We start from the raw sequence: 18,859 nt of genomic DNA, 5'->3' as shown, positions 1-18,859 counted from the left end.
ACACACACACACACACACACACACACACACACACACACACACACACACCATGCTTAACACCAAAACGTAGAGTCTATACCTTTACACTCAGTCTTAGGTTTGCAGCCAGAAGCCCAGCTTCCCTGAGCAAACCCTTGCCTCAGGAGATGCAGCCTGCCTTCCAGGCAGCTCACATAGGTGGCTGGCTAGGCAACAGGATCAGGGAAGGACAGAGCCAGACAAACTTTCTAAATAGTATCAGGAGGCCTGGATCGTGACCAGCACCAAAAGAGTGACAAACCAACAAGGATCCCTGAGGACAAACAGGATGCTTCTGAGGAGGACTCTCCTGGTCAGTTCTTGGAAGCCACTATTGGGGAAGCCGCCCAAAGCACCTGCTCATTGCACTGTCTTCAACTTCTGCTGAACTGTTTATAATTTAAACTGGTAAGTGCTGAAGTCGTCACCTTAGAAATGAAGACGCAGCCTTTCCATGACCACAGCAACCTACAGCTGCCCTCCAGGTCAGAATCACTCGCTCGCACAGGTAGACAGCGTGTGACAGTGAGACAGTGGGGGGACATGGGTGACAGGAAAAAGGCAAGCTGGTCTACACAACTCCCTATGCCACCAAGGTACCTCAACAGCTTGAGTCAAGTGGGGAGCCCTAGGCTGTGACTTAACTAGCTCTTGTTAAAATCAAAAGACCACTGGACGCTACCCAGCATGTGGGCCGGGCCAGTCTGAAATGGTAGAAACAAGGCACTTTCTAGAGGCTGTGTCATGGAAAGGCCTGACAATTTTGTTGTGTTTGAGAACAGGATCTCACTGTGTTGCCCTGGTTGGCTTGGAACGGTCTATGTGGACCACACTGGCCTTGAGCTCACAGAGACCTGCTTGCCTCTGCCTTCCACGTGCTGGGAGTAAAGCCGTGTGCTTCTATGCATGGATAAAAAGAAATCTTAAAAATAAAATCAGATAACACGAGGAGTGTGGTACCTGTGGTTGCCCTCTGGCCGATAACACATGTACACACATGTACACACATGTACACACATGTACACACATGCACACACATGTACACATCCTCCCCACCCCATCCCCACTAAATCACAAACCCCCACACACCCACGGGGGGGGGAGGGAGAGAAGGAGGAAAGGAGAGAGGGAGGAAGGGAGGGAGGGAGGGAGAGAGGGAGGCTGGCTTTAAGTTTTTACCTGTGTCGTTGAATTAGGTACCTACACAAAAATAAACCACAGCTAAGTTAGGCACAACAAATAGATGAGTTCCCACAGCCTACTATCCCACACTGCCTGTCAGCCCTAACCCAGGGGAAAGAGAGGCACGGCTTGGTCCTCTCTCTGCTCTAGCTACACCCATCTCCCCGGCAGGGCCTGTCTCGGCCTGATGCCAACATCGCACGGCTGTCCTTCCAAAGGCTTGCCTTCCAACTCGAATGGCGACACATTCTATCAGGCCAGAGGTCCTCTGGGGAAGTGACAGATAAGGCCTGCTTGAGGAGGCCTGTACTGAGAGAGAGCTGCACCTTGTCACACTCAAGGACAACTTGAGAATTTAAACTTACTAGAACTCAGGCCTGGAGGGCCAACTTAGAAAACACAAGGATTGAGGGGGTAAATGACTCTGAATAATAATAAATGACCCTAATAAGAACGCAGAAACCAGGAGGGGCCTTGGACATAATCCCATGGTTGAGTAACCCCTTCCTCTCTTCGAGTAGGCCAGGGCCTTGCTCACTCTGTTCCAGCTCCATCGCCAACTCTAAGGAACATGGCCTTTCCTTGGGACTTGGGTGCCCTCAGCCCACTGCTAGACCTTTCCTGATGGCCTCTGTCTCCAGGCAGACATGCCCTTCCCTTCCCTGCTGTTCCTGGGAGCCCACTTCTATGGTGTTGGTAGGACTTTAATGTCACACTGGATGATGTGTAAAGTTGTGAGCAGTCACTGAAGACCTGGCCTTGCTCAGCTGCTCTCAAGGCAGATGAAGGAAAATTTAAAACTGAATGGAAACAAGATACAGCCAAGCTACATACAGACTTCATAAAGGTCACTCGAGTAGCCTCTGATGCCAGGTGCTAGGGGACACAACCAGGTCACACCTGGGGCAGGCACATGCGGAGACCACTCTACAGATTTTTTTTTGTTTGTTTGTTTGTTTGTTTTTCGAGACAGGGTTTCTCTGTGTAGCCCTGGCTGTCCTGGAACTCACTCTGTAGACCAGGTTGGCCTCGAACTCAGAAATCCACCTGCCTCTGCCTCCCAAGTGCTGGGATTAAAGGTGTGCGCCACCACTGCCTGGCAACCACTCTACATCTTAAAGGGACCGTCAGTTCTGCTTCCGGATGATTCTTACCCTCAGAATAGCAGGGCTGCTGTAATGAGCCATGCTGAGGGCTTCCATTCCTTCACACTGATCTACGTCCACCCTTCGGCTGCATTCGAAGGCCTGGCTCACCAGGAACGCTGGAAATGGTAACATCCAGGGCGTGGAAGGTGGGAGAGGGATATAGAGAACATGTTCAGCTCAAGAATGGGAACTGAGAACAGTCGTGTAAAACAGGCAAAATAAGGGCTGGAGAGATGGCTCAGTGGTTAAGAGCACTGAGTGCTCTTTCCAGAGATTCTCAGTTTAATTCCCAGCACCCACATGGTGGCTCACAACCATCTGTAATGGGATCAACGCCCTCTTCTGCTGTGTGTCTGAAGACAGCTAGTGTACTCACATATAATACATAAATAATTCTTTTAAAAAAAAAAGGTAAAATAAGCTACAACATAAATGTATCAAGTTTAAAATGGGGCTTAAAAATGGGTTTCAACTAGGAAATACATGTACAAAATACTCTAAATACAAAACGCCCAGAAGACGCAGAACAGTGTCTCCTCAGCTCTGTCCCCCGCCCAGGGCTCTGCCTCAGAGGGAGAAGCGTGACTGCCTGCTGAAGCTTTCAGAAATACTATGCAAATAAATAAAACACATGCGTAAAGGTTATTTTTTAACCGACCATTTTCCCCTTTTGGACACGGATGCACGCACACGCTACACTGTTCTGCACATTTTCCCATGAGCAATGTGTGCATTCTGAAGCCCTTCCAGCAATCCTGAAGGGATAATTAGTCTTCTCTCCCGGATGCAGCATAATTACTCCCCAGTTCCCAGCTAATGGCCACAGCAGTTGTCTCTGCCTTGGCTGTTGCTGTCACAATCTGCATGGGGCTCTTGCCTGTGGGCCAAGCCTTCCTTCAGGAGCTCTGGTAATTTTGATCCATGTGTTACACAGCCTTTGGCAGGGTGTGACCAACTGTTCCACCAACTACTCCAGGAGAGTGTGTCTCTCCACAGCTTCAAACTTTTTGAGCTTTGTCAATCTGAAAAGTGGAAACGGCTTCTGAGCTTGGCTTGTTTGCTGTTTGAGACAAGGCCTCACTATGTAGCCTAGGCTGGCCTCAAATTGGAGGTCCTCTTTCCTCCATCTCCCAAGAGCTAGAGTGTGTGGCACACCCATCTACCAGACTTCAGTTGCTTTTAACTGACATTGACCTACTATGTACAGGAAAAAGCTTCTTCTCAACAGACCTACTATGTACAGGAAGAAGCTTCTCCACAGGACTCGTTATCTAGTTGGTCATTACAGTTCCGCACAGCTGACTGAGGCTCAGAGAGCCCTGGCTTTGGCCTTCTGTAGCCCAGACCCAGGCCCTTGGCTTCTCTGCTCTCCTAGAAGAAGTGGGTTTGACCTGGGCCCTGAGCACAGTGATCTCAGTGTTCGCGCCATGGGAGTCAGCCCAGGAAGTCCTATGCAAGCAGGCACTGGGCTCAGAATCCCAGAACTGTGGAGGCTGAGCTGGGAGGACCGGGCTGATATACATGGAGAGGCCAGGACTCAGAAACAAACAAGAGCCAGGCATGATGGCACATGACTTTAATTCTAACTCAGGGATGGCAGAGAGAGGAGCAGAGGCAGGTGAATCTTTTTAAGCCAGCCTGATCTATGTATTGAGTTCTGGACTAGCTGGGGCTATATAGTAAGACAGTGTCTCAAAAAAACTAAAAAGAGGGGTAGGGGGGGCGCTTGACAGATGATGGCTCAGTTGTTGAAGGCTAGACCCACAACCAAAAAAAATCACAACAAAAACATAACCCAAAAAATAACAACAATCAAAAAGAAACTAAAAGCCTCACCATTTCCACGTCTGAAGCAAAGCAGGGCTATTAGCACGATCTCAAGGGACAGTGTCAAAACAATTTCACTTTTTCTTTAAAAAAAAAAAAAAAAGACATTTGACTTGTGGGTAGATGTGGAAGGCAGAGGATAAGCCTGTGGTAATTAATTCTCTCCCTCCATGATATGAGTCTCAGAGATAAACTCAGGTTGCCACGCTTGCCTGCTGAGCCCTGTCGCTGGCCCCTGGGTGACAGTTAACTACAGGAACCAGCCTCATGCAGAATGACGAGCAGCACTGTAAGTGTTAATCAGACTCTGCAGAGTCTCGAATGCCTGACATGGGAGCTACTGTCGCAGGTGCGCACTACAATTCAGGGAGTCACTGCCCTGGTACAAAGGACCACCTTAGGTGGCGACCTTTGAGGCTTTCTACCTGGATGGTCCTGAGCCTGTCTAACTGGCAAGCTTAAGTGGCCAACAGAAGAGCAGCAGCACTCTCTTACCTGCAGGGTTCTGATCTGCACACAGAGACGACGTGAGAGGTGACGGCAGTTTCAGATACGATCCTGAAGATGCACCTGCCGTCTGCAGAGGGGCTCCGTACTGCAAACACAGCACATGGGGGTTAGACAGGGCGCTCCTTCAGCACGCACTGGACACATGGCAGTACCCACGGAGATGGGGATCTGGGGACACAGTACTGAGCACAGTGCCTGCCATGCAGGGCTCATATATAGTTGTGGGTTTGGGGACACAGTGCTCACAGAGCATGGGGACCGATGTGGGGGGCCAGTGTCGGGGGGGGCACTCATTCTCAGCTGTCAACCATATCCACACACACCTCTTTAAAATAAACTTTGTGGTAGCACACACCTTTAATCCCAGCACTCAGGAGGCAGAGGCAGATGGATCTTTGTGAGTTTGAGGGCAGCCTTGTCTACATAGTCCTGGGCCAGCCAGGGCTACAGAGCCAAAACTGTTATGTACAGTTTCCTCCAAGACTGAAACATTCACTGCAGGAAAGCTCCTTAAGCAAGAAGGTAAACAACTCAAAAGAGCTTCAGGAAGACCCTGAAGCTGGCCAGCTTCACTAGGCCCCTCCATGCCAAGAGTAAGCAATAAAAGCTGAGTTCCTCTCAGACTAGTAGAACAGAGACGCAAAAAGACTCTCAGACCAGGCCTGGAAGAAGCTTAAATCAGCTGAACTGTCTGGAAGAGGCTTAAACCAGTGGTTCTCAACTTGGGGGTTGAGTGACCGTTATACAGGGGTCATCTAAGACTGTCCTAAATATCAGATATTTGCATTATGATTCATAACTAGCAACATGACAGTTATGATGCAGCAATGAAAATTACTGTATGGCTTGGGGTCACAACGACATGGGGAACTGTATTAGAGGGTCTCAGCATTTGCAGGGTTGAGAACCACTGCTCTAGACTCTTAAATTTTATGCATTTATTGAGATGAGTCTTAATTGATTGCCCAAGCGTCTTGAACTCCCCCAAGGCTCAAGTGGTCCTCTTTCCTCAGCCTCCCAGTGCTGGGAATAAAGATGTTTGGGGTGGGGTGGTGGCTCAAGCCTTTAACAGAGGTTTAACTGTGTCCTCTACCTGGGAGACAGAGGCAGGCAGAGGTCTGTAAATTAGAGGTCAGCTTGGTGCACACAGGGAGTTCTAGGTGAACTAGAGTCACACAGTGAGATCCTATCTCAAGTAAACAAGCAGAGGCTGAGAAGAACATGTGCACCTGTGTGTGTGTGTGTGTGTGTGTGTTGTTGCCGATTTCATTATGGAATAGCCCTTGGTATATGACGGGAAGCTGATGTAGTGTTTAGCTCTGTGGAATCAGATGGCTGGGCACAGACATGAACAAATCACTGATCTTTTAAATGGCAGTTGTGATATTCATTAAAATCTTACAAGATAAGCCGGGCGGTGGTGGCGCACGCCTTTAATCCCAGCACTTGGGAGGCAGAGGCAGGCGGATTTCTGAGTTCGAGGCCAGCCTGGTCTACAGAGTGAGTTCCAGGACAGCCAGGGCTACACAGAGAAACCCTGTCTCGAAAAACCAAAAAAAAAAAAAATAAAAATCTTACAAGATTCTGTGTGTCTGTGGATTGGGGGGAGGGGCCCATGGAGGGTGTCTTCTTCGATTGCTTTTCATCTTAGTTTTTGAGACAAAGTTTCTTTATTTGCAATAGTAGAAACTGGAAGTGTGTGTCTGCAAAGAAAGGACGGTGGGGCAGGAGGGGTGGGTGGTTCAGTGGTTAAGGGCACACATACTGCTCTGCAGAGGACCCGATTCAGTTTCCCACAACCATGTCAGGCAGATCTCAGCCACCTATGACCCCACCTCTGTGGGCTCTGTCTCCTTGTCTCCTTCTCCTGGTCCCCACAGGCACTGTGCACTCCCACATGCTCTCTCACACAGTTATACCAGCATGGAGGCGCACGCCTTTAATCCCAGCACGTGAAGGCAGAGGCAGGCGGATCTCTGATTTCAAAGCCAGCCTGGTCTATGTAGTGAGGTCTAGGTCAGACAGCCAAGGCTACATAGTGAGACCCTGTCCGAAAATAAGTATAAAAATGTTATTATTTTTTTTTTTGTTTTTTAAGGCAGGGTTTCTATGCATAGCCCTAGCTGTCCTGAAATTGGCTCTAAACCAGGCTAGCCTTGAACTCAAAGATCTGCCTGCCTCCAAAATGTTGCTACTAAAGGCATCTGCCACCCATCTACGGTTTTACTAAAAAAAAAATAAATAAAAAATAAAAAACAATAAAAAACATAATGGTCAGTGCCCGCTGTTAATCTTCCAGAGGTAAAGATGGAAGATTATCATTTCAAGGAACAGCTGGACCATACTGTGAGACTTGATTTCAAAGAAGAAAAGTTAAAAAGGTGCAGAGGGCTGGGGCTGGGGGCTGGGGGCTGGGGGCTGGGGAATTTGTTCGTAGCCTGAGTCCCATCCCCACCACTGCCAAGACTGGAATGGTGGGATCACAGCAGCAAGGTGGGTTTGTCAAGATGTTCTGACACTGAGCCCACAGGCTATTTCCTGCAGCTGCTTCTCTCAGTTAAATGGCACACAGCGTGTCCTTCCCAGGCAGTCGGCAGTAATGCTGGGAAGGCCGAATGATGCCTAACCCGCAGGGAATGCTCGTAGGACAGTAACCAATCTTCACGTTGACATGAGAAGACACACAGTCCGTGACAGAAAACAGTGTCCTAGAACAAAGTTTCTAACTATGACAGCTCTACAATCATCTCCACAGTTTGTAGATGAACTTACAAACCAGGAGCGGAGGCCAACCTCTTCCCCACCATGTACAGTGTGGATATCTGGGGCGGTGAGCAGGTGGGACTGATGCCACGCCCTGGAGCACAAAGCATGAGCTCCAACAGGGGCCTTTCCATTTCCTGAGGCTCCTATGACTTCTGACTCCTACAACTAATGCACACTGTGCTTTCTTCTTCAGAGGACGCTTCTGAAAAGGTATTTCTTCTCCATTTTCTGTCCCCCACCACTCTGTGTGTGTGTGTGTGTGTGTGTGTGTGTGTGTGTGTGTGTGTGTGGTGTAACTGTCTGTGTGCACGTGGACATGCCTGTGTGTGACATGGACACGTGGATGCACGTGCCAATGCAGGCTTGAGGCTGCTGTCAGCATCATCCCCAGTCACTCGCCCACCTTCCTCAGTGGAACAGGGTCTCAATCAAGCCCTGAGCTTGCAGGTGAAGCTAGTCTGTAGCTAGCCTGCTCCTGAGGATCCCATGTTACCCTTCAATGCTGAAATGACAGGCAGGCCAACACCCCCGTCAGCATTTACATGGACACTGGAGATTTGAACTCCTGTCTTCATGCTTGTGGCTGCTCAAGTGCTTAACCACCCAGTCATCCCAGCATCCCTCTGTTCTCTTTTAAGGCAGGGTCTCATGTAGCTCAAGCTGCTTTAAGTGTGAGCTCCTGCTCCTCCCCCTCCCAAGGCTGACGTCACAGATGGGTACCCTAAGCCAAGCCCATAAAGTATGACATCCACGAGTCATAGTTTATGGGCCTGCTAATGAAGGAATATAAAATAGCCCACAGGGTCTACTGTCTGTAAAACTAAATATGACTGAGACGAGTACCTGGTGTCCAGAGAGCCCACTCCCCAGGCCAGAGACAGACTTCCATCAGTCTGCAACACGCTCTAGGGCTCAAAAGAACAGAAAATTCTGCAGAGACAAAATTCGATGCAGAACTGTCCTCATGGCCGGGCAGTGGTGGCACACGCCTTTATCCCAGCACTTGGGAGGCAGAGACAAGCAGATTTCTGAGTTCGAGGCCAGCCTGGTCTACAGAGTGAGTTCCAGGACAACCAGGGATACACAGAGAAACCCTGTCTTGAAAAAACCAAAAAAAAAAAAAAGAATTGACCTCATATCCTGAGTTCAGAATCTGAATTCTCATGATCTTTGATGGAGAGGAGTAGCATTGACTCTCTGTGGTGTCGCGTATGTCCCAAGGGCAGGCAGTTTGACTTCATGTGTTGGTACTGAATTAGCTTATCAGAACAGAGTATTTCAGGCTGTATGAACAACTGGCTCCAGGCTGCCGGCTCACCTCATATTTAGTGGGCTGTGGGCCATCTGATGCGGCTGTGGAAGGAACCCCTGTTTCAGCGCCCAGGGTAAAGCCTCCTGATGTTCGCATCAGTCTGTCAAAATTGTCTTCATTGGGCACTTCCGGATTAGCAAAAGACAGCGCAGGCTTGTCTGTTCGTAGAGAAAGCATTGGACATGAGCAGAAATGTACGGAGTATATGACATCTCAATGTTGGAAACTACCGTCAGTAGCAATAAAACTCCTGGAAGAAAACAGTCTTTCAGGGCTGTCACGTGAAGGCGCTTGCCAGCAGGCTAACTTCACAACTTCAGTTTGATCCCTAGGACTTACATAGAGGAAAGAGAACTGACTCTAACAAAGTCACGCTCTAATCTACAGAAACATACATGCACATGCACGCTTACACACGCTTGGGTGTGCGCCCACGCACACATACACACACCAAATTTTAAAATGTTTTCTTGTACAGTTGCCTCTCTCAGGATTTCTTGAGGCTTGTTAAATGAACAGGACCCCTAATCATCCTGAGTTTGAGAACACCTGGTCTGTATGGTGAGCATTAGGCTAGCAAAGAATCCACCAGGAGACGCTGCCGTGAGAAATCAATAGACAAGCAGGATCACTCGACCGGGCGGCACCTGTGTGGCAGTAACTGCTCTGAAGGCCTACAGGGAAACAACACAGCAGAAGCCAAGGGTCGGGCTGCTCACGGTCCAGCATATGGATGAGAGTCTGCTTCTTCCCCCTTCTAGGGGACACGCTCTGTGGGTGGCTGTCAGAAGAGAAGACTCATCTCTTGGCAGCCACTTCCTGTGCTGTGTATGACAGGAGAGGAAGAGGCAGGCTCCATGTCCACTGGGCTGCTGTTATGGCTTAGACAGTCACTGTCACTTGTCACTCTGGATAAGCATACTCCCCCAGGTCTTTAGTCAAGTGGGAACAAATCCCAAACAAGGAAAGGCACGGGAAGGAGATGATGACATTTAGCTGATAGGGCCATGTGTGGACCTCTTATCCTGAGAACAGCTGGCACTCAGGAGCACTGTGGACAAACACGCTCGCCTGAGCTGACTGCTCGGGTTAAAAATAAAGATCCTGTATTCATGCAAATCTCCTTAGTGAAAATAAAAAAGAGAAAGGAAAGGGAAACCACAGGTAACATTTAAAGATGAGACTCATTTTTAACCATTACTCTACGAGGAAATAAACGTGCTTGCGCACACACATGCACACACACGCACACACGCGTGCACACACACAACTTGGATCCTTTTCACTGTGGCATAAACATCTTTGAAGTCAAATGTAAGATAAAGACAGCTACAGAGAAAATACTTGAAGATGGTGTGTGTGCCCAGGATCTATAAAGTCACCTGCAAATCAGCCTCAGGACTTGAATTATTCACACGGCCAAAACAGAGAAAATGGTGCTTTAAATGGAACTGAAGAGGTGTTCTTCTTTTTTTTGGTTTTTCGAGGCAGGGTTTCTCTGTGTAGCCCTGGCTGTCCTGGAACTCACTCGGTAGACCAGGCTGGCCTCGAACTCAGAAATCCGCCTGCCTCTGCCTCCCAAGTGCTATGATTAAAGGCGTGTGCCACCACCGCCCGGCCCATTTTTCTTTTAAAAGTTATGGTATAGAAGAACACCTCTTGCCGGGCGGTGGTGGTGCATGCCTTTAATCATAGCACTTGGGAGGCAGAGGCAGGCGGATTTCTGAGTTCGAGGCCAGCCTGGTCTATGGAGTGAGTTCCAGGATAGCCAGGGCTACACAGAAAAACCCTGTCTCAAAAAAAAAAAAAAAGAAAAAGAAAAGAAAAGAAAAATGGAGCTTCACACAATCTATCAAATCCAAATACTTACAATTTGAAATATGGATGCAGAAGATGGAAGGGTTGATCTGGTTGATGAGTTTGAAGTCGCGGTGAGGCGGGTCTGCTGACAGATTCATTGAGTAGAAGGCTGCCTTCTGACTACAAAACTGCCTGTCACCCCTGAAAGTTAAAGAAAGCAACAGCAAGTTTTCAGGCCACAAGCTAAGCCAGATCATCAAATCTCCCAGACACCTTCACCACAGAAAGAAGAACTGCAGGGACGCTGATGAAGGGGTCATGTCAGCAGAGAATCCATTTGGCTTTACTTGCTGGCACAAGGGTGGCCCTGAGGCTAGGCTTCTGTCTGGCGTGGTGGTGCACAGCCTTAACCCCAGCACTGGTGTGGTCAGGACAAGTGAATCTAGGAGTTCAGGTCTATTCAGCAAGTTCCACATCAGTCAGAACCACACAGTGAGACCCTATCTCACAAAATACAACAGCATCAACAACAGTATCATCAACAACAACAACATTGTCTAAGGGAAGCCTGCTGGGTGTGGAGTATAATGCAGAATATGCACTTTCCATAAACTTGGACAGCGTTGAGATCATGACCTTCTGGGAGCCGGAGAGATGGCTCGGTGGTTATGTGTTTACTGCTCTAACAGAGAACCTAGGTTTAGTTCCCCGAACCTGTATCAGGCAGCTCATGCCTGTAACTCCAGTTACAGGGGTTTTGATGCTCTCTTCTGTTTTCTGTGGGTACTGCATGTATGTGGTGTCCATGACACATACAGATACACACAGATGTGCATGAGTGCACACACACACACACACATAAGTAAAAAGAAAGATAAAGACATACTAGGAAGTTTGTTTTGAGTATTTTTATTTTGTGTGTGTGTGTGTGTGTGTGTGATGTTTTTTCCATGCCACATGTGTGGAAGTCAGAGGACAGAGGACAGTTTACAAGGCTTAGTTCTCCTCCTACTATGTAGTCCTAGAGATTACGCTCAGGCCATCAGGAAGCACGTTTACCCACTGAGCCACCCTGCCCTGCTCTCTTCCCCGCCATCTCTACCTCAGCTACCTGTTGAGCCTATCCCCCCAGCTAGAAGGCCTGTCCCCCAACTTCAGCTGCCCAACTTGTGGGTGACCTTCAGATTACAACACAGCTCAGACCATCTTTTCTAGAAAGCCTTCCCTGGCCTAGCTGAGGTGACCTCTTTCCCTGGTGTTCCTCAGGCCCTGTCTCATTCACTCATCTCCCTCAGCCAACAGGAAGCTCTTAAAAGTTGTATGGGTAGCCAGGCAGTGGTGGCGCAGTGGTGAACACCTTTAACCCCAGCACTTGGGAGGCAGATCTCTTGTGAGTGGATCTCTGAGTTTGAGGCTAGCCTGCTCTACGGAGAGAGATCCAGGACAGCCAGAGCTACACAAAGCTCTGTCTCAAAAGACAAAAAAAAAAAAAAAAAAAAAAAAAAGTATGGGCAAACTCAGCTTTATGTCCTTAGTGCTAACAGTGAGTGCCCAAAAAAGTTAGACGGTGGCTAATATAGAGTACCTGCCCAGCCTTTGCCAGGCCCTGCTTCTATCCTGTGACCTGCTGCCCTGCAAAAAAGGCCAGGAAGAAGCAGGGGCCAAGAGTCTCGGGTTTCTAGCTTGGTGCCTGCCTGAAAGGTTGACAACAGTGCAAGTGAAACCAGAATTCTATTAACCTAGTCAGGTAGTTGTGTCACCAGGTACACACACACACACACACACACACACACACACACACACACACACGCCCCTAGAGCCTTGTGCACACTAGGTCTGCACTCTACCACCAAGTGCTGTCCCAGGCCGTCAAGCTAATTTAACAAAGGCCATTACATGGTAGGAGCCGGGTGGCACTGACTACATCAATGAAAGAGTCCTGTGCTCACCTCACAGTCCCATCTGATGAGGACAGACTCACCAGGATGCTCACTAGCAGATTCCAAGTCATTCATGGTGACAGGGCAAGTGGAGGCAATGAACAGACACAACAAAACCTTTCTGAATGGAAGCCTGTAGAATGGGGCACTCTACAAACCGGCATTGGGACTTCTGCTATTTTTTCTTCCTTTTCAGAGATAAGGTCTCCCTGTAATTACCCAGGCTAGTTCCCAACACCAGGGCTCAAGTGATCCTCCTGCTTCAGGCCTCCCAGGAGTGGTGGCTACAGCAGAGTTCAGTTTAATCTGGTCCCTTTGGGGCAGGGAGGGGCGGGGCAGGAGGGGAAATCACAAGCAAAACTAATTTTAAAAAAATCAAAGTCTTTTCCTGAGAGATTAGCCCTGACTAGGGATCTACAAACGAGGTCTGTTTTCACAAACACAGCGTTACAGCTCACAGGCCCACCTGCTCATCCACATTATCAGCGTCAGCTTCTGCTCAGCTGCAGGAGACACCCGTGTGACCCGTGAAGACTAACCTGTCGCCTGGCTGGCCCTTTACAAGGCTGTCCCTCCCTATGTTCCGAATACTCTACTCTATCTAAAGTTACCATATTTGAGGGTCAACAAGATGCCTCAGAGGGTAAAGGCTCCTGCTGGCAAGTCTCATGACATGAGTTCGATCCCTGAGACCCCCATTATGGAAGGAGAAACTTGACTTCTTCAAGTTGTCCTCTGACTTCCATGAGTACCGCGGTATGAGCATGCACACGCACAAAGTAAATAAAACTATAATTTTAAAAAGTTGTGAAGGGACTGAGTAGTATTAATCCGAGCACTGGGGAGGCAGTGGCAGGTGGATCTGAGTTCACTGCCTGTCTGGTCTGCACAATGCGTTCCAGGACAGCCAGGACTACAGAGAGAAGCCCTGTCTGAAAATGTAAAGGGACCAGAGAGACAAGTTGTGAGTTAGTTAAAAAGTGTGTCCTGCTCTTGAAGAAGACCTGAGTTTGGTTCAGAGGGCCCATGTTGGGCAGTTCAGTCTCCTCTAACTCCAGATCCAGGGGATCCAACCCCCTCCTCTGGCCTCAGCAGGCAACTATACTCATGTGCAGATCCTATTCCCCAAAAGACACACATGCACACACGTAATTAAAAATAACAAAAGGCACGGTGGTGCACATCTTTAACTAAAACACTCAGAGGCAGGGGCAGATGTATCTCTGTGAGTTCAGGGCCAGCCTGGTCTATATATAAGTTCTAGGACAGCCAGGGCTACACAGTGAAACACTGTCTTAAAAAAAAAAAAAAGAAAAAGAAAAAAAAAAAAAAAATCCGGGCAGTGGTGGCGCACGCCTTTAATCCCAGCACTTGGGAGGCAGATTTCTGAGTTCGAGGCCAGCCTGGTCTACAGAGTGAGTTCCAGGACAGCCAGGGCTATACAGAGAAACCCTGTCTCAAAAAGCAAAAATAAATAAATAAATAAATAAATAAATAAATAAAACAAATAAAAAAAAATCAAATTCCCATATTTTAATAAACGGCACTCCAATTCAAAACTGACATTATCTCAGGGCTGGTGGGGCATGCTTGCAGTCCCCAGACAAGCAGACTGATTTTCAGGGAAGGCTAAACATGCACTGATCCTGGAGGCCAGAGAAGGACCTTTCCAGCACTTGCTCTCTGGCCTATTTCACAACAGTTGAGGGGAATTAAGTTTCCCCACCGGGTTGATAAATGGTTTCTCATCAAAAGTGTCCATTGTGTTTCCAAAAGGACTAAGCACGTCAGGTGGCTGTCCTGCATTTTAGTCGATTCTGTCTGTTGGTCCCATCCTGAACCTTTTCAAAGGGCTGGTTTGTTTTGCCGCAGAGACGTGTGAAAGCCGAGCAGCGGTCACTCAGAACTGATCACACCTCCGACCTGAGCTCGCATGAGAACACCCCTCACTGCCATTTCCCATGCACTGTGAACTGAGAATCCTTGTTTCGTTTTCAACCAGAGAGATGTACACAAAGCATCCTGACTAATAAGTTAAAGTCCACAGAAAGAGCTGATACAGGCTGGGGAGGAGGCTTAGTGGGGAAAGTGCTTGCTTCAGAAGCATGATTAAAAACAAAACAAAAAAAAAACAAAAAAAAAAAAACAACCCAGGCTCTGGTGTATATCTGGGCAGGGATAGAGACAAGAGATTGCTAGCCAACTGTCAGTCGGGGGTGGGAGATGGGGCAGGGGGTGAATTCTATTCTATGTTCAGTGAGAAACCCTATTCTCAAAAATGAAGGTGGAAAGCAATAAACAAACAGTCCCATGTTTTCCACTGGGCAACATGCATGCATGCAAAGACAAGCACACCCATGTATATATGCACGCATACACCACACACACACACACACACCCCTAGGCTGTATGAGACTATTTCACAGGTACAAACAGGAGACACATTATCTGTGCACAGCTCAGATATTAATTCCCAAACTTCATTAACACTCTAGAGGTGACACACATCTCCCTTCGTTGCTCATACTGTTGAGCGGCTGTGTGGGGACAAGCAACTGCTTCTGACACACGGGGCTTTGCACACAGGGCTTCTGAAGAGTGTAGAGCACGATTCCTGACCCCAGATTTTATCATCCTGGCCAAACTGCCATCAAACCTCCATGTTATATGCTTACGTGACAACTGGGACAGAACAGGCAGAGAAGATGCTGAAATCCGCGGGGCTGCAGTCAGGGTCGCAACAGCAGTTGACATCACACTGTGCAGGAAGCAGGTCACAGACGCACAGAGCAGCAACTATGAAACAGGACAGTGGGGGTTCAGAGGGTAAACAGGCTATCACTGCTCCTTGCCCCCGAAGGGTTCCAGAAATCAATGTCACACAAGTATCTGGTTCCTACTGGGAAAAGAGCTGCTCATGGACATATGTCACTTTGAGTGCCCCACCTCAGCGTCTCTCTAAGGTGGCTGCGGATGCCCACACTCCTTCTTCAGAGCAGATTCCAAGGAAGGACTGTTGGCAACCTTGCTCCTTCCCTCACACGCAGCAGCTGCTTTGAAGTTGAATGGAAAGTAGGAAGATCCTGACCAATAATCAAAAAATGCTAATTTGGCTTAGGAATTTTACAATATAGGGCAATACACTGATGACAGGATACTACAACATGAAGGAAAGGCAGGAACACACACACACACACACACACACATCTGGCCAGCAACTTAGACCTCATCCACTTTGACAGCCACTGTGACTCCTCAGGACTCCATTGTTAACCTTGTTAACCTCCACAAGAGCAGAAGCGACAGCTTGCTCCCAGAGTACTGAGTATACGTGACAGGCTGTTTCAATTTATTCCTGACGTTACTGCCCAACTCATTCTGTCTCTGTCAATGGAGAAAACCCTCCGAAAGAAACAACAGAGAGACTGGAGAGAGGCTGGGTGATCAAGAGCACTGGCTGCTCTTGCAGAGGACTCTAACTTTGGTTTCTAGAACCCACATGATGGCTCACAACCATGTGTAACTCTGGTTCCAGGGGAGCTCATGCCCTCTTCTGACCTCTGCAGGTACCAGGCACAAATGTGGCATACAGAAATACACGTAGGCAAAACACCCATTATAAATCTCAAAAAAACACAACATACAACAACAACAAAAAACAATAGCAGAGTAGGAAAACTAACAAACTGAATTCATGGACTGGACTACTGTGAGGATGAGAAAATAATAAATTCAGGGCTTTGACAATTTTGGTTGTTTGCTCTTTGTTTCCTGAAACAGAGGCTCATCTGGATCAGGTCTCCTAATCCTCCCAAAAAAGGTGTGTACCAGCGCACCACTTGACTTCAATTTTTGTTTTTTAAGGTTTATTTATTTATTTTATTTATATGAGTACTGTAGCTGTCTTCAGACACACTAGAAGAGGGCATCGGATCCCATTACAGATGGTTGTGAGCCACCATGTGGTTGCTGGGAATTGAACTCAGGACCTCTGGAAGAACAGTTAGTGCTCTCAATGGCTGAGCCATCTCTCCACCCCACTGGCCTGAATCTTAACTGTAATGTTTTGTTTCCTTTTTGGAGGGGTAACAATCCCAGATTTCAAACAAAGAATTTTTGCCAAACGCTGATAGGATGTCATGGCCTTCTTATTTGTATGAATGAATGGTTTAAAAAACAAAAACAAACCAACCTCTAGAGATGGATGGCATGCTGAGAGGCCCACACCTGGGAACCTCAGCAACTGGGAGGCAGAGTCAGGAAGGTATCAGGTTACAGGCCAGTCTGGGTCACTTAGCAAAACTGTCAGGAACAAAGTTCGGCAAGAAGAAGGCAGGAGACTGGAATAGTTCAAGAGTAGGCTGGAGAGATGGCTCAGGAGTTAAAAGCACATACTGCTTGTGTACAGGACCCAAGTTCTGTTCCCAGCACCCAAGTCAGGTAGCTCACAAACCAACTCCAGCTCCGGGGGTTCTGAGGCTCTCTTCTGTCCTCCAAGGGCACCAAATATGTATCACCCCCCTACAAACACATATATACAAATACACATACATAATTAAAAATATTTTTTTAAGTTTTAGAAAAAACTCCCCCCAAAAAATGGTGCCCTGGAAAGACACGAAGGGAAAGGGAAGTTTTATTGATAAATGCAAAATGCTTTCTTAATCGGAAAGACAAATGTGCTCCTTCTAGAAAGGTCCTCCTTAGCCATGGACAACTGTGTATTCTCACTAAAATAATGCCACAGTCCCTTAACTGGGTTGGGAAAAAGAGAGCAATTAGGACCACGGCTTCATGCGTTTAAAATTACAACCACGAATTGTCATCAAAGCTTCAGATCCTTGGAGGTAAGGAGGTGAGGATGAGGCAGGTGTGTTTAATAACTCCACTTAGCGGGTAAAACGTCTAAAATGCACTCAATCACCCTGCAAGTGTCTGCGGAGCTCTCAGTAATCTAAACAGCATTCGGATGCTCATGTCCGTGTGTCTGCGTGGAGAGGACTAAGATCTACTTAGCACTCTTCTACCAGTACTGCCTACAACTCATTCTGAAGGTTTCTAACTAGTACTCTACTCCAGAGTCACCTTCTGCATCAACACCGGCTGTCTTAAATTATGGGGCAAAGGGAGTAACTTAACCCCGTTCTCCGCATTTGTGTGCCGGAGATCCGGTCTCCCACTAAGGGTAACGACAGGGAGGCTGAGAAGGGTGGAACTTTGAGCGGTTATCATTTTCCGTACGTTCTTACAGCTGTACCCGCTCCAGGGAGTTAGCACTATGTACCCACCGTCCGTGACCGGGGTGGGCCTGGGGCCAGAGCGCTCCGGGGCCCTGGGAGTTCCCGGGGTCCTAGGCGACTGGGAGGGCCGGAGAGTGGCGGGGGTGGCCTTGGTGGAATTGAGATCCTCCTTCGTCACTGCCGGGGTGGCCGCAGCCGGGGTGGCAACGACCTGGGTGCCTGAAGAGGTGCAGCAGTTTAGGAGCACCAGCAGGAGCGGCGGGAGGCCCCGCGACTCCATGGCCTAGCTGAGTGTCCCGCGCCAGGGATCTAGGCCTGTCTGTTGCCGGGCAACAGTCACAGCCGAGCGCTAGGCATCACGGGAAAGGGCTCCGCAGGCCAATCAAGTCTGCAGGAGAAGGGGGGAGCCTGAAATCAGAAGCGGGGTTGGGCTTAAGGCCAGACGATCACGAAAAGGGGGCGGGAACTGGGCGGGGCAGTGGGTGGGATCTGAGCTGTGCCGGAGGGGCGGGGCCGGGACCCGTGGGGGCGGAGCCTGAGACTGCTCCTTCTAAGGAGCCCTCTGAAAACAGGAAGATATTAACTTCTGTTGTGTGTCTCTAGGGGCTGCGTGGCTGTTTCAAAAATGTAGATTCCTAGCTACAGCCTCACGGAATTCGGCAGTCAGTGAAGACTAGGGCGGAGCCTAGAAGAGAGTATTTCTAATAAAAGACCCCCAGCGCATGTTTAGAAGCGACTTGGTTCCTTTAAGTCACGTCACCATCCTTGAATTTCTTACCCCATGTCACGCTTTCTTTGCCTTTAGATGCATCGCAAGAGGTCGCCAGACCTCTTCTATCCTCGTATTTATGATAAGAGAAACAAAAGAATTCTTAACTTTTAGGATCTTTCTGTGTCGGCCTAACTAACCTCGAACCCCAGGCAGTCCTATCTCAGTGCCTCATGACAAGCATGCACCACTGCATCCAACCCTTTACGGATATATCATTTGGAATGTTCTCCTCGTCTTTTTTTCGTGTGTGTGTGTGTGTGTGTGTGTGTTGGTGGGGGGAGCATGTGGGAGAGAAAGCACTCTGTGGACCATGCTGGCCTTGAACTCAGAGAACCACCTGCCTC

General features: G+C 48.4%; 1 protein-coding gene across 1 annotated transcript in view; it reads right to left on the bottom strand.

The window, feature by feature from the left end:
• The window catches only part of Tctn1 (tectonic family member 1), a 28,551-nt gene extending 10,516 nt beyond the window's left edge, over positions 1-18,035 (bottom strand). The window contains 7 exon segments of the mRNA XM_028766262.1: positions 1,198-1,218; positions 2,355-2,464; positions 4,671-4,770; positions 8,770-8,921; positions 10,634-10,764; positions 15,179-15,299; positions 17,792-18,035. Of these exon segments, the coding sequence (XP_028622095.1) occupies positions 1,198-1,218; positions 2,355-2,464; positions 4,671-4,770; positions 8,770-8,921; positions 10,634-10,764; positions 15,179-15,299; positions 17,792-18,023 (867 nt within the window). The 5' untranslated portion in view covers positions 18,024-18,035.
• Between the last annotated feature and the right edge of the window lie 824 nt (positions 18,036-18,859).

The sequence above is a fragment of the Grammomys surdaster genome, unplaced genomic scaffold, assembly GCF_004785775.1.
Source record: "Grammomys surdaster isolate TR1022 unplaced genomic scaffold, NIH_TR_1.0 166, whole genome shotgun sequence".
Lineage (NCBI taxonomy): Eukaryota > Metazoa > Chordata > Mammalia > Rodentia > Muridae > Grammomys > Grammomys surdaster.
This window is presented reverse-complemented; position numbering and strand designations above follow the sequence as displayed.